The sequence below is a fragment of the Coregonus clupeaformis genome, chromosome 18 (assembly GCF_020615455.1).
Source record: "Coregonus clupeaformis isolate EN_2021a chromosome 18, ASM2061545v1, whole genome shotgun sequence".
Lineage (NCBI taxonomy): Eukaryota > Metazoa > Chordata > Actinopteri > Salmoniformes > Salmonidae > Coregonus > Coregonus clupeaformis.
Window position 1 is genome coordinate 47187470 of NC_059209.1, and position 25161 is coordinate 47212630.

Here is a 25161-nt window from a genome sequence, read left to right on the forward strand (position 1 = left end):
GTGATAAAATGTTTTTATTAATTAAAGTGCTCTACAACATCCTATGATTTAACAACCAGATGTTGAATGCATTCACATGATGAAGCTCAGATTATGTATTAGTTTATTTACAAATAATCAGATGTTGAATCATAGGTTTATGAATTGAGATACAACACTTTAAGTAAAACAATAATACACAGTAAGAAATATCACATTAGAATACAGAAACAGCCATCAACATTCACTTCTTTGTTAGTTTACAAATTGAATAAAAAAAAATGTCTAACCAGTTGAAATAAAATAATGTTGAACACAATGAAATTCCATTTCTCTGTCTCCTTTGTATAATTTATTTCCGGTACCAAAAACTATTTTTGTATCAGTTCGTGTATAGCATTCAACCTAGATCAAAATTATACAAAATGTTTCAATTCAACAGAAATCCATGTCTCAGACTGACTCCTATACAGCTGGTGAGTCCTCAACGATGCCAGTTAAGGGGTCCAATTTGCTGTCCTCCAAGTGACTGATTAACTGAAAAAATAATGTTCAGAAAATGGAAAAATACACTATGCAAGTATAAATATATCAAAGCACAAGTAGTCAGCAATGGTCAGGCCTGTACAGCTGCCTGTGCAGGGACTATTATTATGTAGTTGCTGAAGCACGTTCCCACTAGGCACAGACGTCAGTTCAACATCTAGTTTTGATTTACATTTGGTTGTCAACCAACATGATTTCAACATGAAATCAACAAAACATTTCACTGTCATTGGATTTAGGTTAAAAGTTAGGTGAAAAAATAGGAAATACCCTTATGTTGATTACTTTTTTCAAATCCAATCCGTTTTCCACGTTGATGATTCAACATCATCACAGATTTTTTGTTGTTGTTGAAATGACGTGGAAATAACATTGATTCAACCAGATTTTGCCCAGTGGGTTGTCTTATGACTAATGAACATAAAGCTCTGCCAGATATTTACTTTGGGTATGATCGATGGAGACAAAGTGCCTTTGTGAAGTCCTTCCCAGTTGAAACCTTCAAACCACCTGAAAGAAAGAACACGATAACAGACCTGCTGCTATATAGATGACAGTGTCACAGTCTGATGTTTTCATCTCAGCCATCTTACTTGTGCTTCTGGATGTCCTTGGCCCCGTTTCTCTGATTCCCCAGTCCTTCTGCTGGGTTGTTCCTGAGAGACCAGGACAGAGAGACACACAACTAATAGCTAAGGGAGTATGATACAATGAATGTCTGTATGCAGTCATTGTTGTATGGGTTATATGTATCACACCTGCAAAGCTTCTTGATCAGACTTGAGGCACTCTTACTGATGGTTTTGGGGAATTCAACCAGATCAATCCCACGGATGGTGGCTGTGAACGTATTCATAGGATCAGGGCCACAGAATGGGAGACTGGAAAGGTAAAGATTGAGAAGGGACATCAAGTAGAATGACTTAGAGACGACAGAGAACAAAAACTGGGACAAAACACTGTAGCTCTGGAGAGAAATATACTATTTTATAATCTCACCTTCCACTCAGCAGCTCAAACACGAAGACGCCCAGAGACCAGAGATCTACAGATACACCGTGGCCCTTGTTCAGGATGATCTCTGGGGCAACATAGCCAGGCGTGCCACAGAACGTCCACGTTTTCTTACCCAAGCCCACTTTCTTAGCACAACCAAACCCCACCTAGGAAAGGCAAAGCACAGTCAAGTTATGAATATGGATGGTCAGTATCTCAATGGATCCAGTAACCGAAAGGTCTCTGGTTCTAATCCCCGAGCCAACTAGGTGAAAAATCTGTCAATGTGCCCTTGAGCAAGGCACTTAACCCTAATTGCTCCTGTAAGTCACTCTGGATAAGAGTGTCTGCTAAATGACTAAAATGTAAAATGTAAATAACATAGATTTTCCAAAGTGAAACAGTTCTATGTATGATAATATAACTGTAACCTTTGAACGTACTGTATTTGTTTGTGTAAGCATGTACGAAATTGACAATGACTGTATTATATTCTAAGGATGCCCCCTTTCTTCATCTTGTGTGGATTTAAAATGCATCAAATGGAGCTCTAGTCTCTACGTTACCACTTTGGCATATCTGCGCTGGTCCAGAACTACATTTTCAGGCTTCAGATCCCTGTAGATGATACCGTTGTGGTGCAAGAAGATGAGGGCCTCAGCAACACAGGCAGTGTAAAAACGTGTGCTGCTGTCATCAAACGAGCCTCTGAAATGTAGGAGCAAGAGCACAATAGTGATCAGAAAGTTTTATGGCACATCCTATCAATTCAGTTATAAAATCTATACTGTAAAATATACAAACATAAGATGTAGACAGTACTGCGGTTAGCGGTACCTGTTATTCAGTAGACTCCAGAGCTCACCACCTAGACAAGCTTCGGTCAGCATGTACAAGCACTTCGCATCTCTAAAGGTACGGTGTAGCCTAGCAGTGGCAAAGAAGACACAGGTGTTGTCCAGTTGTTAAGCATATAGTGAGTTCACCAGTCTAAAATAAGGTCCGGTATTCAATCCAATCGCAGGTTAGAGGCATTGCAGTTTTTAAAGTAAATTTCTATATATGCAGCATTTACCGTGAATGGGATCTCTGCGAACGTGGGAATGCCTATAACCCACGATCAGATTGAGGTATGTTTGGCTGGTGGGTGGGTGCATACCTGACGATGAATGGACTATGAGCTGCCATGAGGATGTGTCTTTCCCTCAGGATGCGCTTCTGTTGACCAGTGCTTAGGATCTGATGCTTCCTCAACACCCTCAAGGTGAACAGACAGTTAATTTTGGTCTTAAGCTGTACCTGAGAAAAGTGTAAATACATCAACCACCATGTCAACATGTGGGCCTATCCATTAAAAGCTACATGGAAACCAGACAATAACAATGCACTGGGATTTACTGACACAGTTTCAAGCTTGACCAACAAATTCCTCCCAACTCACCAGCTCTGAATGACCGATTTCCCCCTCTCCTAGATTGCATATGACCTGGAATTCACTAAGAGACACGTTGGAGAGGAGAGCTGCATCTTCCTCTGACCTTCTCACATGGAAAAGAAGGGTTACCCATGTTGCTTTACTGGTTCTAAATAAAGGTTAAATACATCAGATTTATTCATTTGGATCATGGCTCATTAAAATACAAACAGAGAGATAGAGGAACATAACATATTATAAGCCTTATGATAAGACATTATAAAGGTTCATACATGCTTATAACAAGTACTAACACAATATACAGTGCATTCGGATAGTATTCAGACCCCTTCCCTTTTTCCACATTTTGTTACGTTACAGCCTTATTCTGAAATTGATTAATTTAATTGTTTTCCTCATCAATCTACACACAATACCCCATAATGACAAAGCAAAAACAGGTTTTTAGACATTTTTGTACACAAAAAAATAAAATAAAAGTGAAATACCTTATTTACTTAAGTATTCAGACCCTGCTATGAAACTCGACTCGAAATTGAGTTCAGGTACATCCTGTTTCCATTGATCATCCTTGAGATGTTTCTACAACTTGATTAGAGTCAACCTGTGGTTCAACTGATTGGACATGATTTGGAAAAGGCACACACCTGTCAATATAAGGTCCCACAGTTGACAGTGCATGTCAGAGCAAAAACCAAGCCATGAGGTCGAAGGAATTGTCCGTAGAGCACCTAGACAGGATTGTGTCGAGGCACAGATCTGGGGAAGGGTACCAACAACTTTCTGCAGCATTGAAGGTCCCCAAGAACACAGTGGTCTCTATCATTCTTAAATGGATGAAGTTTGGAACCACCAAGACTCTTCCTAGAGCTGGCCGCCTGCCCAAACTGAGCAATCGGGGGAGAAGGGCCTTGGTCAGGGAGGTGACTAAGAACCCGATGGTCACTCTGACAGAGCTTCAGAGTTCCTCTGTGGAGATGGGAGAACCTTCCAGAAGGACAACCATCTCTGCAGCACTCCACCAATCAGGCCTTTATGGTAGAGTGGCCAGATGGAAGCCACTCCTCGGGTAAAAGGCACCTAAAGGACTCTCAGACCATGAGAAACAAGATTTTCTGGTCTGATGAAACCAAGATTGAACTCTTTGGCCTGAATGCCAAGCGTCACATCCGGAGGAAACCTGGCACCATCCCTACGGTGAAGCATGGTGGTGGCAGCCTCATGCTGTAGGGATGTTTTTCAGCGGCAGGGACTGGGAGACTAGTCTGGATCGAGGGAAAGATGAACGGAGCAAAGTACAGAGAGATCCTTGATGAAAACCTGCTCCAGAGCGCTCAGGACCTCAGAATGGGGCGAGTACAATGACCCTAAGCACACAGCCAAGACAACACAGGAGTTGCTTCAGGACAAGTCTCTGAATGTCCTTGAGTGGCCCAGCCAGAGCCCGGACTTAAACCCGGTCGAACATCTCTGGAGAGACCTGAAAATAGCTGTGCAACGACACCTCCCATCCAACCTGACAGTGCTTGAGAGGATCTGCAGAGAAGAATGGGAGAAACTCCCCAAATACAGACGTGCCAAGCTTGTAGCGTCATACCCAAGAAGACTCAAGGCTGTAATCGCTGCCAAAGGTGCTTCAACAAAGTACTGAGTAAAGGGTCTGAATACTTATGTAAATGTGATATTTCAGTTTAAAAAAAATAAAAACCAGTTTTTGCTTTGTCATCATGGGGTATTGAGTGTAGATTGATGAGGGGGAGAAAAACAATTTAATCCATTTTAGAATAAGGCTGTAACTGGGTCTGAATACTTTTTGAATGCACTGTACCTGTTGGCGGTAAAGTGTTACCTATAGTTTCAGTCGCTACTTACTGGGCTTTGAGTTCGCTGCTCTTGTGCACAGTATTACTGTCCTTCACCAAACCTATGATCTTTATGAAAGACCTGATGAAACATTATATGGTCTCAAGTCACTTAAGAGATATTTCACCATTTTCACATTATAACAAAGTGACTTATAAAAACTATACTTGCATTGTGTGCTTGGGGGACACTGTGGTGGGGCATTGCATGTGGTGGGGCATTACATGTGGTGGGGCATTACATGTGGTGGGGCATTACATGTGGTGGGGCATTACATGTGGTGGGACATTATATGTGGTAGGGCATTACATGTGGTGGGGCATTACATGTGGTGGGGCATTACATGTGGTGGGGCATTACATGTGGTGGGGCATTACATGTGGTGGGACATTACATGTGGTAGGGCATTACATGTGGTAGGGCATTACATGTGGTGGGGCATTATATGTGGTGGGGCATTACATGTGCTGGGACATTATATGTGGTAGGGCATTACATGTGGTGGGGCATTACATGTGGTGGGGCATTACATGTGGTGGGGCATTACATGTGGTGGGGCATTACATGTGGTGGGGCATTACATGTGGTGGGGCATTACATGTGGTGGGGCATTACATGTGGTAGGGCATTACATGTGGTGGGGCATTACATGTGGTGGGGCATTACATGTGGTGGGGCATTACATGCATGTTGGAGAGCTGTACTATTGTAATGCTCTCACCACAACTCGGATAAATCAGTATGGGAATACTGATGAAAAGGACATCTCAGTAACTGAACTTGTATGATGATGACTCGCTAGGGGAAAAACTACGGCTACGGATATTCGAAACATCGACATTTTGGGTCCATGGCCAGGAAACTCCACAGACCTTAATCCCATTGAGAACTTGTGGTTGATCCTCAAGAGGCGGGTGGACAAACAAAAACCCACAATTTCTTACAAACTCCAAGCATTGATTATGCAAGAATGGGCTGCCATCAGTCAGGATGTGGCCCAGAAGTTAATTGACAGCATGCCAGGGTGGATTGCAGAGGTCTTGAAAAAGAAGGGTCAACACTGCAAATATTGACTCTTTGCATAAACTTAATGTAATTTTCAATAAAAGCCTTTGACACTTATGGAATGCTTGTAATTATACTTCAGTATACCATAGTAACATCTGACAAAAATATCTCATAACACTGAAGCAGCTAACTTTGTGAAGACCAATACTTGTGTCATTCTCAAAACTTTTGACCATGACTGTACACCTGTTCTGAAAGGTCCCAGAGTCTGCAACACCACTGATCAAGGGGCAACACCAAGCAAGCGGCACCATGAAGACCAAGGAGCTCTCCAAACAGGTCAGGGACAAAGTTGTGGAGAAGTACAGATCAGTGTTGGGTTATAAAAAAATATCAGAAACTTTGAACATCCCATGGAGCACCATTAAATCCATTATTAAAAAACGGAAAGAACATGGCACCACAACAAACCTGCCAAGAGAGGGCCGCCCACCAAAACTCACGGACCAGGCAAGGAGGGCATTAATCAGAGAGGCAACAAAGAGACCAAAGATAACCCAGAAGGAGCTGCAAAGCTCCACAGCGGAGATTGGAGTATCTGTCCATAGGACAACTTTAAGCCGTACACTCCACAGAGCTGGGCTTTACGGAAGAGTGGCCAGAAAAAAGCCATTGCTTCAAGAAAATAATAAGCAAACACTGTTCGCCAAAATGCATGTGGGAGACTCCCCAAACATATGGAGAAGGTACTCTGGTCAGATGACACTAAAATTGAGCTTTTTGGCCATCAAGGCAAACACTATGTCTGGTGCAAACCCAACACCTCTCATCACCCCGAGAACACCATCCCAACAGTGAAGCATAGTGGTGGCAGCATCATGCTGTGGGGATGTTTTTCATCGGCAGGGACTGGGAAACTGGTCAGAATTGAAGGAATGATGGATGGCGCAAAATACAGGGAAATTCTTGAGGGAAACCTGTTTCAGTCTTCCAGAGATTTGAGACTGGGACGGAGGTTCACCTTCCAGCAGGACAATGACCCTAAGCATACTGCTAAAGAAACATTTAAATGTCTTGGAATGGCCTAGTCAAAGCCCACACCTCAATCCAATTGAGAATCTGTGGTATGACTTAAAGATTGTTGTATACCAGCGGAACCCATCCAACTTGAAGGAGCTGGAGCAGTTTTGCCTTGAAGAATTGGCAAAAATCCCAGTGGCTAGATGTGCCAAGATTATAGAAAAATACCCCAAGAGACTTGCAGCTGTAATTGCTGCAAAAGGTGGCTCTACAAAGTATTGACTTTGGGTTAGTTAAGCACGCTCAAGTTTTCAGTTTTTTTTGTCTTATTTCTTGTTTGTTTCACAATTTTTTTTATTTTGCATCTTCAAAGTGGTAGGCATGTTGTGTAAATCAAATGATACAACCCCCCAAAAATCCATTTTAATTCCAGGTTGTAAGGCAACAAAATAGGAAAAATACCAAGGGGGGTGAATACTTTCGCAAGCCACTGTACACACAATACCACATAATGACAAAGTGAAAACAGTTTTTTAGACATTTTAGCAAATTTATTAAAAATAGAAAACTGAAATACCTTATTTAAATAAGTATTCAGACCTTTGCTATGAGACTCGAAATTGAGCTCAGGTGCATCCTGTTTGCATTGATCATCCTTGAGAGTCCACCTGTGGTAAATTCAATTGATTGGACATGATTTGGAAAGGCACACACCTGTCTATATAAGGTCCCACAGTTGACAGTGCATGTCAGAGCAAAAACCAAGCCATGAAACCTGGCATAATCCCTACGGTGAAGCATGGTGGTGGCAGCATCATGCTGTGGGGATGTTTTTCAGTGGCAGGGACTGGGAGACTAGTCAGGATCGAGGGAAAGATGAACGGAGCAAAGTATCCTTGATGAAAACCTGCTCCAGAGTGCTCAGGATCTCAGACTGGGGCGAAGGTTCACCTTCCAACAGGACAACAACCCTAAGCACACAGCCAATACAACACAGGAGTGGCTTCAGGACAAGTCTCTGAATGTCCTTGAGTGGCCCAGCCAGAACCCTGACTTGAACCCGATCGAACATCTCTGGAGAGACCTGAAAATAGCTGTGCACCGACACTCCCCATCCAACCTGACAGAGGTTTAGAGGATCTGCAGAGAAGAATGGGAGAAACTCCCCAAATACAGGTGTGCCAAGCTTGTAGCGTCATACTCAAGAAGACGCAAGGCTTTAATTGCTGCCCAAGGTGCTTCAACAAAGTACTGAGTAAAGGGTCTGAATACTTATGTAAATATGATATTTCAGTTTTTTAAAGTTTTTTTATTTGCAACAATTTCTAAAAACCTGTTTTTGCTTTGTCATTATGGGGTATTGTGTGTAGATTGATTAGGGAAAAAACTATTTAATCAATTTTAGAATAAGGCTGTAACGTAACAAAATGTGGAAAAATTACTTTCTGAATGCACTGTATTTGCCATTCCTTTTGCCTCATCCCTCTCAACCATACAATTTTTCAATTCCTCATCAATCCACAGGGATTTAACAGTTTTTACAGTCATTTTCTTAATGGGTGCATGCTTTTTAGTAACTGGAATAAGCAATTTCATAAATGTGTCAAGTGCAGCGTCTGGTTGCTCCTCATTACACACCACAGACCAACTTATATTATTTACATCAACAACATAGGAATCACTACAAAACGTATTGTATGACCTCTTATGTGTATATTAGGCCCAGCCTTTGGACCTTTGGTTTTCCTAGATATGGCTGCTATATTGTGATCACTACATCTGATGGATTTGGGTACTGCTTTAAATCAAATTTATGCAGCATTAGTAAAGATGTGATCAATACATGTTGATAATTTCATTCCTGTGCTGTTTGTAACTACCCTGGTAGGTTGACTGATAACCTGAACCAGGTTTCAGGCACTAGTTACAGTTTGAAGCTTTTTCTTGAGTGGGCAGCTTGATGAAAGCCAGTCAATATTTAAATCACCCAGAAAATATACCTCTCTGTTGATATCACATACATTATCAAGCATTTCACACATGTTATCCATATACTGACTGTTTGCACTTGGTGGTCTATAGCAGCTTCCCACCAGAATGGGCTTTAGGTGAGGCAGATTAACCTATAGCCATATTACTTCAACAGTATTTAACATGAGATCCTCTCTAAGCTTTACAGGAATGTGGTTCTGAATATAAACGGCAACACCTCCACCTTTGGCATTTCTGTATTTTCTATAGATGTTATAACCATGTATTGCTACCACTGTATCATCAAAGGTATTATCTAAGTGAGTTTCAGAGATTGTCAGAATATGAATGTCATCTGTTATTAGCAAATTATTGATTTAATGAACCTTGTTTCTTAAGCTACATATGTTAACATGGGCAATTGTTAGCACTTTTCTGGGATGGTTGATTGTTTTCATTGCTTTACTGGGAGGTTTAGCAGAAGTAGACATACTCGTGTTATTTCTGTTAGTGCAGGGTGAGCTGCACACAGTGGACTTCCTACTAGAGCACAGTGCCTCAGTGCTTACATTATAACTCTGGTTCATAGCCACATTATTACTGCATACAATAGCTGTAGGATCAGCAGAGGCATTCAGGGCAGTTAGAGGGACATAACTTAGGTTACTTACATTGTGTCTTCCAATGCCCCTGGGATAATGTACATTTGCTGAAGAATTATGACAACTCAGCGACACCATGGTAGGGATTAATTGAGCTGGCTTGGGTCATTGATAAGTCATTGTCTCAATGCAGCCTTATAATGCTGTGAAAGGATCCAGGGGACTTAGCAAATGTCTTCTATTTCACATTTTCATCTTTGTAAATAGATGCAGCACCTGTCAAGGTTGTGTTTGCAAATGATGCTCTCCAACCAATTCCCTCCTAGAAACACAGTCAGATAATAGTACTAGAAATGTTCCCTATACTCTTAAGGAATGTCTGAGTGTTTGTATTCCTTTCTCTGAAGGTGTTGTGGATAAGGGAATAAGGAGGACAGATTCTAGATTATATTCCTCCATGCAGCCTTCCTCTCTTTCTTTGTCTGTTCTGTGGGCAGACAGGAATGGAACTCTGACAGAGATGTTCTAAATTAATAATGATACAGATTAATTGATTCAGCAGGGCTTCGTCAAACAGGCGCTTCTGTCCTGTACTGACCGTACAACTCCAATCATTCTAGTCCTTCCACTCTACAATAGACACTACACGCTTAGATGACATAGCAAAATAACAGTAATGAATAAGTCACATACCTAATGTACCTACAGGAAAGATGTGTAAAATAGGTGCATACTGTGTCAACTATAAAGATTCCATTCCAAAATGGGGCTTATTAACCTTGAGAAATGCTCCTCTGAATTCCTACCAATCATATCATTATTTAAATTGCTAAATGAACTTGCAGTGTGAAATCAATGGCATTGTTATCTTTATATGTTACGTATTGTAGCGAACAGCGGGGCAGGGAAGTGAACCTGGGTCACTGGCTTGAAAGGCAAACACCCTACGCATCGCGCCAATAGGGTTAACCCCCTATTGCGGCTCATATAGTGAGGATCGCTACAGTATATTTGAGTTAAAAACCTGAATGTCAACTGACAACTAATAGAGCATTCTAAGATATTTGTCTAACCCTTTTATGTGTCATACTCTCTGCCATTTTCTGGGAAGAACATCCTGTGCAATCATGAACTCCTTTTTCACCTGAACTTCTTACAGTCACAGTGAGTCAGACCACAGGAGAGGAAGCTTTATTGATGTTCTCTGATGGCAACAAAGGGAAAAAGTTATTTAAAATCAGCCAGGAGAACAAGGCCAGTGCCAAACCAGGGAAAGGACTGGTGGAGTGGATATGGAAGAAAGAACTGTTGAACTGTTGCTGTGAGAACGGATATACAGAGAGAGGGAATTGGAGAGGGATTGACTGAAAGAAAAAGGTGCTATTCAATTAATCAGGAACCCAGCATTGCATTGAAAGAGAAAATGGACAGAGGAAAAGTGGAAAGGAAACACTGTGAGGGAAAAAACTGATTTTTCAATTTGCACTGATTCTTTCCATTCTTCAACCTATTTCTTTGTGAAAGCAAGTCAGATGTGAGCAGCAGAGACTGCGTTTCCCTTTGGGCACAGATAGTGTAGCGAGACTATAGCACACATTTAATTTTCCATTGAGAAAATCAAGTTCAAGCCATTTAGAAATAAGGACTCTCATTGAGGGGATATTTGGTCGGTCATGATGATGTCGTGAAATCGATCAAATAATGTATAACCACATAAAATGTGTTGATATACCATTTTACATATTCGCATATAGTAATTTAAATTTCCAAGGACAGGGTAAAAATAGTAGGAGATGAGTTAGGCAATTTATGAGCCAAAGAAAGATGTGTTTTGTATTCCCCACATCTCAGAGAGGAGCGTCTGAAGCTGTGAAATATATTTTGATTAGAAATTCTAGAGTACTTCCCTCTGCACCAGATCTATTCATCTGTGAATAGGCTGGTCTGTGATTGTGCTGCTCTCTTGAACAATAATTATTATGAAAAATCCATCCAAACACAGGATTTCTGGATGACGTTTTGCATTCACTTCAGCTGTTATTACAATAGAATAGAACAACCACAGTACACAACACTCCATGCACAATGCTCCAGTACCTGTTATAGTGTAGGTGTGTGTGCAGCTGAACGGGAGTGCCAATTCTCCAAACACTTTTCCTGGTTCAATTGTGAGTAGCTTCTTGGCATCCTTCGTCACCTCCATCTTCCCTTCTGTTAAACACACATTTAAACATAAATACACAATGCAGCAAATACGGAATATATCATTATCAACTGACTACTAATCATAGTGAGGCAGAAGGCAGTGATGTTGCAGCATTATGTGGCGTGTGTGTATGCATGTGTGTCTTTACCTTTGTGCGTGTTTACAGTTAGTAGTTTTTTTTCAGTCACTTTGGTGCAATTTCCACAAGTATGTGATGCATTTTCACAACTCTAAGCACAAAAATCAAAACAGATCATCAAAATGGCTCGTTTCAAAACTATAAGCACATTTTCAATTGACTGACTACAACAAATACATTCACAGTCACTTGTCCACTGCACCAAATCACCAAATGCTTTTAAAAATGCAATATTCAGTTTACTTTTGATATGATTTTCTTGTCATTTGTTAACAATACAATTAACTATCACTTCATCAAACTGCTCAAAACTGATAACTACTGAACCAAAATTATGTAGAGTCTAATTAACCTAATTTATCCTAATTTCATCTAGATGAGTATGTGTCAACCCTGGGTGTTCCTCTGTATAAGAGCGTCTGCTAAATGACTAAAATGTAAATGTAAATGTATATAGTTTGATAACTGCTGAACACTGTACATTTCTATATTTTTACCTCATAAATGTTGTGGGATTGTTTGTGCCAGGACAGAGAAGAGGGAGGGCAAAGAGACCAGAGGTGGCAGAACAGAGCGCTTGGGTTGGGGTGTAGGGTTTGAGCATAGCCCGATGGTAGGGAGGGGCAATTCCTTTTGCTGCTCCGCAGGCAAGTACAATGGTCTTGTAATGGGTGCGAGCTTCGACTGGAAGCCAGTGTGCAGAGAAGCGGGGTGACATGGGAGACCTTGGGAAGGTTGAACACCAGGCGGGTTGCACTGCAGGGGGGAGCCCAGCCAACAGCAAGTTGCAGTATTCCAGACGGGAGATGACAAGTGCCTGGATTAGGACCCTGCGCTGCTTCCTGTGTGAGGTAGGGTCGTACTCTACGGACGTAGTAAAGCATGAACCTGCAGGAGCGAGTCACTGCTTTGATGTTTGCAGAGAATGACAGGGTGTTGTCCAGGGTCACGCCAAGGTTCTTTGCACTCTGGGAGGGGGACACCGTGGAGTTGTCAACTGTGATGGAGAGGTCTTGGAGCGGGCAAGACTTCCCTGGGAGGAAGAGCAACTCCATCTTTTCGAGGTTGAGCTTGAGGTAGTGGGCCGACAACTGGGTGTCAGAAGAGGGAAAGGAGAAAAGTAGTTGAGTGTCATCTGCATAGCAATGATAGGAGAGACCATGTGAGGATATGATGGAGCCGAGTGACTTGGTGTATAGAGAGAAGAGGAGAGGGCCTAGAACCGAGCCCTGGGGGACACCAGTAGTGAGAGTACGTGGTGCAGACACAAATCCTCTCCACTTCACCTAGTAGGAGCGGCCTGCCAGGTAAGATGCAATCCAAGAACGTGCAGAGCCTGAGACGCCCAGCCCTGAGAGGATGGATAGGAGTATCTGATGGTTCTCTGTGTCGAAGGCAGCAGATAGATCTAGGAGGATGAGAACAGAGGAGAGAGAGTCAGCTTTGGCAGTGCGCAGTGACACCTGTCTTGAAGCCTGACTGGTTAGGGTCAAGAAGATCAATCTGAGAGACTAGGTCAGAGACCTGGAAAGAAAAGAAAGGAGGGATACTGGTTTGTAGTTTTTTACATCAGAGGAGTTGAGTGTTGGTTTCTTGAGGAGGGGAGCGCCTCTGGCCATTTTGAAGTCAGAGGGGACACAGACAGTGGTCAGGGATGAGTTGATGATGGAAGTGAGGAATGGAGAAGGTCTCCAGAGATGGTCTGGAGAGGGGAGGAGGGGATGGGGTCGAGCGGGCAGGTTGTCAGGCAGCCGGACCTCACTAGTAGCAGGATTTCATCTGGAGGGAGAGGAGGGAAAAAGGTAAAGGTGTAGGGTAGTTCTGTGTGAGTGGGACCAGTGGACTCAATAGGCTGAGTGAATGAGGACCAGATGTCGTCAACCTTCTTTTCAAAGTGGTTGACAAAGTAATCCGCAGAGAGGGAGGGAGAGGGGGTGGAGGATTAAGGAAGGAGGAGAAGGTGGAAAATAGTTTCCTAGGGTTAGAGGCAGAAGCTTGAAATGTTGAGTGATAGAAAGTGGCTTTAGCAGTGGATACAGAGGAAGAGAAGGTAGAGAGGAGGGAGTGAAAGGATGATAGGCCCTCCAGAAGTTTAGTTTTCCTCCATTTTCGCTCAGCCCTGTTCTGGAAGCTCACAATGTTTTTTTGTTTTTTTACATTTACGTCATTTAGCAGACGCTCTTATCCAGAGCGACTTACAAATAGGTGCATTCACCTTATAGCTAGTGGGATAACCACTTTACAATGTTTTGTTTTTTTTTGTCACTCAGACACAGAGCAGGAGGGAAGGGCAGAGCCAGCCCGGGAGGAAAGGGGACAAAGCGAGTCATAGGATGTGGAAAGGGAGGAGAGTAGGGTCGAAGAGGCAGAATTAGGACACAGGATGGAGAAGGATTTAGCAGAAGGGAGAGATGATAGGATAGAAAAGGAGAGAGTAGTGGGAGAGAGAGAGCAAGAGAGAGAGCGAAGATTGCGACAACGCATGACCATCTGGGTACGGGCTGAGCGGCTAGGGTTAGAGGAAAGGAAAAGGAAACAAAGTAGTGAGCAGAGACCTGGACGGGGGTTGCAGTAAGATTAGTATGCAAACAGCCTCTAGTAAAGATGCCCGCCTTGTGAGTGTAGGGAACTGGGAAAGGGTGAGGTCAAAAGAGGCAAGGAGGGGAAAGAGAGCGTTGGAAAGAAATGAATCGAAGGCAGACATTGGGATGTTGAAGTCGCTAAGAACGAAGAGCGGTGAGCCATCATCAGGAATTTAGCTTATCAAGGTGTCAAGCTCATTGAGGAACTCTCTAAGGATAGGTGAGAGAGAGAGAAAATAGAAAATCTCTACTTAGGAGAAATTAGTATCCCTGTGCCACCCCGCGACGACCAGATGCTCTCAGACAATGAGAGAAAACATAATCAGATGAAGAGAGAGCAGCTGGGGTGATTCATGTCTCCGTCAGGGCCAAAAAGTCAAGGGACTGAAGGGCAGCATAGGCTGAGATGAACTCAGCGTTCTTGACCGCAGATCGGCAGTTCCAAACGCTGCCAGAGACCAGGAATTCCACATGGGTTGTGCGTGCAGGGTACACTAAATTAGAAGGGTTGCAGCCTAGGGGTGGGAAGTGTCTGTAAAGCCTACAGGGAGAGGCGCGAACAGGTATAGAAAACACACACTACAAAAGAGCAAAATTAGATCTGAAAATAACTAGGTAAGATACTCAAATGAGAGATTGGTGTGGAGCCTTCCTCTCTTTCCTTCCAGAAAGATTCACAGATGTAATCCCTGACAAAGGTGATTCTAACATGTATTGACTCAGGGGGTTGAATACTTATCTAATAAAGATATATTAGTGTTTTATTTTTCATACATTTTTTACAAATGTTAGAATTCTTCTTCCACTTTCACATTACAGAGTATTTTGTGTAGATCGTTGACAAAAAATGACAATTAAATCAATTGTAATCACACTTTGTAACACAACAAAATGTGGAAAAAGTGAATACTTTCTAAAGGCAATGTACATCATCATTCTCCATCAGCCAGTGTGCTTCAATAGGACAAAGTAGAAAGAGTCACTCTATGTGCTCCCATTTTGAATTATAGAGTAGTGTACAATGCACTGCTGAAATGCCTGGGTTGTATATAACAATATATTCCACTCATTATCTGAATTTCATTGACACACTGTAAGCTGATGGATTTCAAGCAGAGAGATAGGCGATACTGTATCAGTTGACAAGTCACGTAAAAAAAAAAAAAGGTGATCTTGTACAGTGTTGCATGGGGCAGAATTGGCATACAACCAGTGGCGGCTCCTGAAAAAATTCTCAGGAGGGGCAATTTTTCTGATGATTTAGGTGACCTACACACGTGCACGAGTCCGTGCACGCGATTCCAGATATCTTTACCTCTGAATAAACTGCCTTTATTATACCATATCCACCCTGTCCAAAGTCTCTACTTGGTCTCAGTTCTCCAGTAAACTTGTGATTATCAACAGTACACAACGGTAACAAACAATTGGGCGAACTCACGGGGCAGATAGTAACCACTTAAAAGGAAGCGATTCCCAAACCTTCCATAACAAAGCCATCACCTACAGAGAGATTAACTTGGAGAAGAGTCCCCTAAGTAAGCTTGTCCTGGGCCTCTGTTCACAAACACAAACAGACCCCACACAGCCCCAGGACAACAACAACAACAACAACAACACAATTAGACCCAACCAAATCATGAGAAAACAAAAAGAGAATTACTTGACACATTGGAAAGAACAAACAAAAAAACAGAGCAAACTAGAATGCTATTTGGCCCTAAACAGAGAGTACACAGTGGCAGAATACCTGACCACTGTGACTGACCCAAACTTAATGAAAGCTTTGACTATGTACAGACTCAGTGACCATAGCCTTGCTATTGAGAAAGGCCGCCGTAGGCAGACCTGGCTCTCAAGAGAAGACAGGCTATGTGCACACTGCCCACAAAATGAGGTGGAAACTGAGCTGCACTTCCTAACCTCCTGCCAAATGTATGACCATATTAGAGACACATATTTCCCTCAGATTACAGCGATCCACAAAGAATTCGAAAACAAACCCAATTTTGATAAACTCCCTTATCTACTGGGTGAAAAACCACAGTGTGCCATCACAGCTGCAAGATTTGTGACCTGTTGCCACAAGAAAAGGGCAACCAGTGAAGAACAAACACCATTGTAAATACAACCCATATTTATGTTTATTTATTTTCCCATTTGTACTTTAACTATTTGCACATTGTAACAACACTGTATATATACATAATATGACATTTGAAATGTCTTTATTCTTTTGAAACTTCTGAGTGTAATGTTTACTGTTAATATTTATTGTTTATTTCACTTTTGTTTACTATCTACTTCCCTTGCTTTGGCAATGTTAACACACGTTTCCCATGCCAATAAAGCCCTTAAATTGAATTGAATTGATAGTAAGGTCGCAATGACACAGAAAGCAGTTCAATGTCGGGGTACAGAGTCGCTCTCTTACCAGGATCGCGGTCCGCTCTGACCAGGGTGAAGGTGGCCGGCTCCACTTCTCTGTCCGGGACTCATCCAGCCAAGTCTCCCAGCTGTATTGGGATTCAGCTGCCAGCAGCGTTTTCATTATTTAGTCCGTTCCGTAGCGGGTATGTACACGATCAACAAGATCAGTCCAAAACCAACCACTGGAAATCCATGGTTGGCAGAATGTTTGTAAACTAAGTCTACAAATTAAAAACATAAAATAACGCCGCACTGCAGGTACGCAACAGAGACGCTTCTAGCCGCCATTGTCTTAGTTACGTTCAACGTTACGTCACGTATGACGACAGCGTAAGTGCATGCCCACAGACACCCATAGAGAATGTATTGAAAGCTTTGAAATGTGAAAAAATAGATTTTACATGACAGGCTATGAGAGACTTCTGGGCGATTTTCAACTTGACTGAAATCGCCCCAAAAGCGGGCGGGGGCCATTTGAAGCACGACTTTAGCCTGATTTGACATTTAGTGGCTGGCAGATCAGACGTGAACACTGATAACTGCTGTTGCCGTGATATAATTGATTAGAAAAAAAATCCCTTCCTTTTCCCGTTTGGCAGTGCGTCGCCCATATCGCCCTATTGAACAAGCCGTCCCTGCATACAACACTGTGCTACATTTTTACATTATCCAACTGCTTTACAATAACCCTATTTCTGATTAGTTATCCTACGCATGTACTGTATAAGGATAATGAAACTGTAAGACTGACATATTTCTCAACGTGCTCACAATCTGCCATTGGATGCCCCAAAAAATGTTTTATGGTGCATGTCAAGTTATAGTAAATTACTGTATGGAAAATGTATCATCTACTATTCTTTCTATTTAGCACTTCAAAAATAACTGTTTTTAAATGTGTAGTTTGTATTTTTTGCTATTGGATTAAATGGTGAGCCTATCATTATCTGATGTATTGGTGACTAAACAAAATGTTATCATGGTATTTCACAGAAAACTTTGATTTAGCATGAATGACTCAGGGGTGAAAGATGTGTGAAACCCCAATTAAAGCACAGTCAAACTGTCACGATCGTCTAATGAGGAGGACCAAGGCGCAGCGTTGAAAGTGAACATAGTATTTATTAGACTGATCACACGATCAAAATAACTGACGAAAACGTGATGTCTCTGGTTACATAAACAAACCAAAATGAGAACAAGAAACCACAACACAAAGTGGAAAGACCGATAGTTAAATATGGCTCCCAATCAGAGACAACCAGCTGACACTCGTTGCCTCTGATTGGGAGTCACTCAGGCCAACATAGATATACAAACATAGAATACACACCCTGGCTCAACATAACATAGTCCCCAGAGCCAGGGCGTGACAGTACCCCCCCCCAAAGGCGCGGACTCCGACAGCGCCAAACAACCACAACAGGGGAGGGACCGGGTGGGCACTCCGCCTCGGCGGCGGATCCGGCTCCGGACATGACCCAGGCACGGGTTGTGCTGGACTGACGACGCGCACCCCTGGCTTGGTGCGTGGAGGAGGAACGGGCCTTACCAGGCTGACGACGCACACCGTAGGCTTGGTGCGTGGAGCAGGGACAGGCCGGACTGGGCTGGCGACGCGCACCACCGACTTGGTGCGGAGAGCAGGAACGGGCCGGACAGGGCTGACGAAACGCACCACAGACTTGGTGCGGGGAGCAGGAACGGGCCGGACAGGGCTGACGAAACGCACCACCGACTTGGTGCGGGGAGCAGGAATGAGCCGGACCGGGCTGACGACGCGCACCACTGACTTGGTGCGGGGAGCTTGGATGGGCCGGACTGGGCTGACGACGCGCACCACTGACTTGGTGCGGGGAGCTTGGATGGGCCGGACTGGGCTGGCGACGCGCACCACAGACTTGGTGGGAGTGGCAGGAACAGGCCGGCCCGTACTGGGAACACACACCACTGGCCCTACGTGGGGATCAGGAACAGGCCGGACCTGACTGGCAACACACGCCAGTACCTCTCGCCGTGCCTCTACAACCTCCCTCCCCCTGGTGACCAGTGACTCCCGTAACCTGGCGGCCTCCTCTGCCAACCCGCTGGACCGCTCTATCGCGGCCTCCTGCTGCCCCGACGTCGTGAGCCCCCCCCTAAAAAATTTCTGGGGGTCTCTCCTCCCCGTGGGCCAGGCCTCCATCGTTCTCGCCAGACTCTCACCCCACTGCTCCAAAGTCCAACCTCTCTCCTCTTCTCTTGGCTTGGCCCAGTCGAGACTCCTACTCCACTGCTCCCAAGTCCACCCTCTCTGCTCCTCACTAGGCTGCTTGGTCCAGTTCTGGTGGTTTCTTCTGTCACGATCGTCTAATGAGGAGGACCAAGGCGCAGCGTTGAAAGTGAACATAGTATTTATTAGACTGATCACACGATCAAAATAACTGACGAAAACGTGATGTCTCTGGTTACATAAACAAACCAAAATGAGAACAAGAAACCACAACACAAAGTGGAAAGACCGATAGTTAAATATGGCTCCCAATCAGAGACAACCAGCTGACACTCGTTGCCTCTGATTGGGAGTCACTCAGGCCAACATAGATATACAAACATAGAATACACACCCTGGCTCAACATAACATAGTCCCCAGAGCCAGGGCGTGACACAAACGTTCTGAATATAATACAGTGGGGAAAAAAAGTATTTAGTCAGCCACCAATTGTGCAAGTTCTCCCACTTAAAAAGATGAGAGAGGCCTGTAATTTTCATCATAGGTACACGTCAACTATGAGAGACAAAATGAGGGAAACAAATCCAGAAAATCACATTGTAGGATTTTTAATGAATTTATTTGCAAATTATGGTGGAAAATAAGTATTTGGTCAATAACAAAAGTTTCTCAATACTTTGTTATATACCCTTTGTTGGCAATGACACAGGTCAAACGTTTTCTGTAAGTCTTCACATGGTTTTCACACACTGTTGCTGGTATTTTGGCCCATTCCTCCATGCAGATCTCCTCTAGAGCAGTGATGTTTTGGGGCTGTCACTGGGCAACACGGACTTTCAACTCCCTCCAAAGATTTTCTATGGGGTTGAGATCTGGAGACTGGCTAGGCCACTCCAGGACCTTGAAATGCTTCTTACGAAGCCACTCCTTCGTTGCCCGGGCGGTGTGTTTGGGATCATTGTCATGCTGAAAGACCCAGCCACGTTTCATCTTCAATGCCCTTGCTGATGGAAGGAGGTTTTCACTCAAAATCTCACGATACATGGCCCCATTCATTCTTTCCTTTACACGGATCAGTCGTCCTGGTCCCTTTGCAGAGAAACAGCCCCAAAGCATGATGTTTCCACCCCCATGCTTCACAGTAGGTATGGTGTTCTTTGGATGCAACTCAGCATTCTTTGTCCTCCAAACACGACGAGTTGAGTTTTTACCAAAAAGTTCTATTTTGGTTTCATCTGACCATATGACATTCTCCCAATCCTCTTCTGGATCATCCAAATGCACTCTAGCAAACTTCAGACGGGCCTGGACATGTACTGGCTTAAGCAGGGGGACACGTCTGCACTGCAGGGTTTGAGTCCCTGGCGGCGTAGTGTGTTACTGATGGTAGGCTTTGTTACTTTGATCCCAGCTCTCTGCAGGTCATTCACTAGGTCCCCCCGTGTGGTTCTGGGATTTTTGCTCACCGTTCTTGTGATCATTTTGACCCCACGGGGTGAGATCTTGCGTGGAGCCTCAGATCGAGGGAGATTATCAGTGTTCTTGTATGTCTTCCATTTCCTAATAATTGCTCCCACAGTTGATTTCTTCAAACCAAGCTGCTTACCTATTGCAGATTCAGTCTTCCCAGCCTGGTGCAGGTCTACAATTTTGTTTCTGGTGTCCTTTGACAGCTCTTTGGTCTTGGCCATAGTGGAGTTTGGAGTGTGACTGTTTGAGGTTGTGGACAGGTGTCTTTTATACTGATAACAAGTTCAAACAGGTGCCATTAATACAGGTAACGAGTGGAGGACAGAGGAGCCTCTTAAAGAAGAAGTTACAGGTCTGTGAGAGCCAGAAATCTTGCTTGTTTGTAGGTGACCAAATACTTATTTTCCACCATAATTTGCAAATAAATTCATTAAAAATCCTACAATGTGATTTTCTGGATTTCTTTTTCTCAATTTGTCTGTCATAGTTGACGTGTACCTATGATGAAAATTACAGGCCTCTCTCATCTTTTTAAGTGGGAGAACTTGCACAATTGGTGGCTGACTAAATACTTTTTTCCCCCACTGTATATGGGGCATTGCTATCAGCTTAGAGTTTTATACTTAGAGTTTAAAAAATATACCACTTACATCTGAAACATTTGTGAAAGTGATTGAAAATAAACTGTATGACGTTGGCATGTGCGTAGACTGTGTGTGTGTGTGTGTGTATGTGTGTGTATGACAGTGCAGCTTCTGTTTGAGCTCCTTCAGAGGAGAATGATAAAGGATGATGATGGCAGTCTGTGGCATCCCCCACAACAGCAGGTTGGCAGCTGAAGGGGTGTGACCACACATTAGCTCAGCCTCCCTTACGCAGCTCCCAGCTGCAGGTGATTGACAGGGAGAGTGACTGACACACCATCAGATAAACGCAGCTGTCTGAGATACGCCACGTGACAGGTAGAGACACTCTAATCTACAACACCACAGCAGAAACAGACAAAGTCTAGGCCTCAGGTAACAAGAAAAGCAAATTGGACAGCCATGGCCCATTGCTTGTCACATCAGATATGAGGGTAGTAGGAGAAATGCCTGAGCTCTGAGCCCTGTCCCTGCCTGACATTTCATCACAAAACATGATGTATGCCGCTTATTATCATGCATACCACCACCATCTCTCACTCTCTCCTTCCAGAAACAGATCATTCTAACATTTCCCCTCATTGCGCCATAAAGCAGTGCCGGCACTAACAGAGGAGCATACCAACTCAACATGAGCCAGAGGGAGGAGGAAATGGGGAGGGGGAGCTGTTGAGTAACATTCATTAGGCCATCTCTGAGCAAACATAAAAGACTAATAAGCAGCATACATTAAAGACCATGAGCTGACTGCACTTCAATTGTGGAGACCAAGTGCTTGATGAATAATTCACCAAAACGTCTCAAGCATTTACTATACATTGGGGACTTTGGTTTTTGAGAGTGGGGCTACGCATGAAAATTCAAGACAACAGTTTGGACCATGAAGTGGCTGTATTCCCAATCCCCACTTTACTCACCACTTATAAACAACTGTTGATTTAACTTCTTACCTTCTAGGACATAGGCAAGAGTTCCACTGTCTCCCTCTTCAATGACGCAGCAGCCTTGGTTGACCGTGGTGGGGTACATACTGTGACGACCCTCCCACTCTGTCTGCCGTATTCTCTCTTTGCTCTTGTTTCCTTATTAGGATGCCGGTGGGCGGAGTTGGGAGGGTCGTCAGCTACATGGGAAACACCTTGGCCGGGTGTGTCCCAGCATAAATGGAACTCTTCCACAGTCATTGAGGAGACTCTCTCCAGGCAGATACTTTGATTTTGGTTGTGATATTTTTGTGGCCTTTTTTGGGTTGTTTGCTTTGGCACTTATCAACACTTTTCTATATTACATTTATGCAAGCAAACACTCACTTACACTACTGACTACTGATTACACACCCCATTGTTATTTCAGTTAGTTACTTTAATTAATAAATATATACTTTGAGTACTCCTTGTCTCCACGTGTCTCCCTTTTGTTACGAACTTGAGCCGGTTCGTGACAAGTGGGGGCTCGTCTGGGATTTTGAACTGGTTGTGTTTGGGAGAACGTGGAGTTAATGTCCAATGCTGTAGGGTTTTTCTTTGTAAATTTTGTTAGTTTGTTTGAGTTTGATAGGCCAGTATTGGTTGCCTTTGGGTTTTGTACTGCGTTGGAGAGAGTACATTGGTTAGTTTCCAGTCCCTGCCCAGCCTGGAAACTCTTGCTCTACTCGCTGTTGGGACATCGGTCTGAGGTGAGTACAATCGGCTGTGTACCTCAGTGGGAGATTGGGTAGGGTAGTGACATTTGCTACCCGGAGCTATAGCTTTTTCCCCTGATAGGCTTAGTGACGTGTTTTGTTTGGGATACGTTGGGCATGGTTAAATGTTTGTTATTTTTGTGTGGTGTCAGTGGACTGAGCAGTTGTCTCGGGGGCACATCCGTGGCTTGGGGAAATCTACCAGCGTGCTGGGGGTTTAATTCCTTGCCAGCGGGCTACAGTGCGTAATTACCCACCGCGAATCTGCACGAAGACTAGGGTTGAGTTATTGTAGGTTGGGGAAGCTCCATATCCCAGCTCTCTTCTGTGGTGCTCGGTGTGATTGTCATTTCTCTTGTGTCTGGTGTGCTCAGCAGAGGGGTTGAGCAAGATTATTATGATCTATATATATATTTTTTTTTTCTTGATTATGGCGTCTAATGTAGATGAGTTCATTCGCTTTCCATCAGAAGAACTGTTAGAATTATGTACTAAAGAACAGCTGTTGAAGGTTGCTGAACACTACAAGGTTGAAATTAGTGATAAACGCCTAAAATTCTATTAGGTTAATATTGAAGGCCAATTTGATGGAGAGTGGTATTCTGGATGTTACCACTGGGGCAGCCTCTGCTGAGGACACGTTGTCTCCCCGATATGTTACAATGACCGCTCCATCGGTTAGTCATGGTGGTCTTCTTTTTGAACAGCAGAAAGAACTGCTTCTGTTACAGCTAGAGCATGAACAAGCTAAAATGGAGCATGATCGTGTAAAATATGAAAGGGAATTGGAATTTAAACAGGATATAGAGCGTGCTAAAATCAAGCTGCGACTAGAGTTGGTTAGGGAAGGAAAGCTCTCAGGGGAGAGTTTGCTCTGGGAAGGTGACCCAGAGTTACCTAGGGGTCGTTCCTCTTTTGGTCGTAATCCAGAGACATTTGATGTTGTAGGGAATTTACGGTTGTTGCCCCAGTTTAATGAAAAGGACCCGGAGACATTCTTTTCGTTGTTTGAGCGTGTTGCTGACGCTAGGAGTTGGCCTGATTCTGATCGCACTTTGATGTTGCAGTGTGTGCTGACTGGTAAAGCGCAAGAAGCATATTCAGCTCTTAGCGTAGCAGACAGTGTTAGTTATGAGAAGGTTAAAACGGCTGTGTTACAGAGTTACGAATTGGTCCCTGAGGCTTACCGCCAACGATTTAGAACTTTAAAAAGGGATGATCAGCAGACTCATGTTGAGTTTGCGCGAATATTATCTTCACAGTTCAATCGCTGGTGTTCTGCCTCTGCAGTTATGACTTTCCAAGGGCTGTGTGATCTGATTATGTTAGAACAATTTAAGGACACAATCCCTGATCGTATAGCGACGTACATTAACGAACGAAAAATAAAGACTGTTGCTGAAGCTGCGGTTTTGGCAGATGAATATGTGTTGACTCACAAAAATGTTTTTGCAGAACCCCGTATTCGGAGTGAGTGGGGGCGTTCGCAGAGATTTGGGTTATGAGTTTCGGGCTGCGTAATGCGCCTGCAACTTTTCAGCGACTTATGAACAGGGTTGTCTCTGGTCTGGCCGGGTGCGCTGTTTATCTGGACGATGTAGTGATATATGCAGATACTTGGGAGGAACATCTGTCCCGTATTCAAGCCTTGTTCGAACGTCTGGCTGCGGGTCGTCTCACGATAAATTTGGCTAAATGTGAGTTTGCTCAGGCGACTGTTACATACCTTGGAAAGGTGGTTGGGCAGGGTGAAGTGCGTCCTGTTCGGACTAAAGTGGTAGCTATTGATGCTTTTCCACTACCAACTACTAAAAAGGAACTGATGCGTTTCTTGGGAATGATTGGGTATTATCGTGGTTTTTGTAGGAACTTCTCTACTGTGGTCGCTCCCTTGACAGATTTGCTGAAAGCTAAGGCTGTGTACGTATGGTCTTCTCATTGTCAACAGGCTTTCGAAGATGCAAAGAGGTTGCTTACTTCAACTCCGGTACTGGCTGCTCCTCGTGTGGATTTGTCATTTACCTTGCAGGTGGATGCTAGTCATGTGGGGGCGGGTGCAGTGTTGCTGCAAGCAGATGTGGCTGGGGTTGAGAGGCCTGTTAGTTTCTTTTCCAAAAAGTTTAACCATTATCAGTTGAACTATTCGGTCATTGAAAAAGAAGCATTAGCACTTATATGGGCGCTACAACACTTTGAAGTGTATGTTGGGTCGGGTGTAGTACCTATTGTGGTCTACACCGACCATAACCCTCTCACATTTTTGAGGTCCATGAGGTGTCCTAATCAGAGGATAATGAGATGGTGTTTATTTTTACAATCTTTCCATCTAGATGTGCGGCACATCCGGGGGGACTGATAATGTGATTGCTGATGCGC

At 43.6% G+C, this 25161-nt stretch overlaps 1 protein-coding gene across 1 annotated transcript in view; it reads right to left on the reverse strand.

Annotated features, from left to right (window-relative positions):
* Positions 1-277: 277 nt before the first annotated feature.
* The window catches only part of LOC121587383 (cGMP-dependent protein kinase 1-like), a 30140-nt gene continuing 5256 nt past the window's right edge, over positions 278-25161 (reverse strand). The window contains exons 3-11 of the mRNA XM_045226988.1: positions 2963-3104; positions 2681-2820; positions 2359-2448; positions 2088-2229; positions 1525-1688; positions 1284-1406; positions 1119-1181; positions 969-1035; positions 278-516 (exon numbers count right to left, since the gene is read on the reverse strand). Of these exons, the coding sequence (XP_045082923.1) occupies positions 445-516; positions 969-1035; positions 1119-1181; positions 1284-1406; positions 1525-1688; positions 2088-2229; positions 2359-2448; positions 2681-2820; positions 2963-3104 (1003 nt within the window). The 3' untranslated portion in view covers positions 278-444. The remainder of the gene's footprint in view (positions 517-968; positions 1036-1118; positions 1182-1283; positions 1407-1524; positions 1689-2087; positions 2230-2358; positions 2449-2680; positions 2821-2962; positions 3105-25161) is intronic.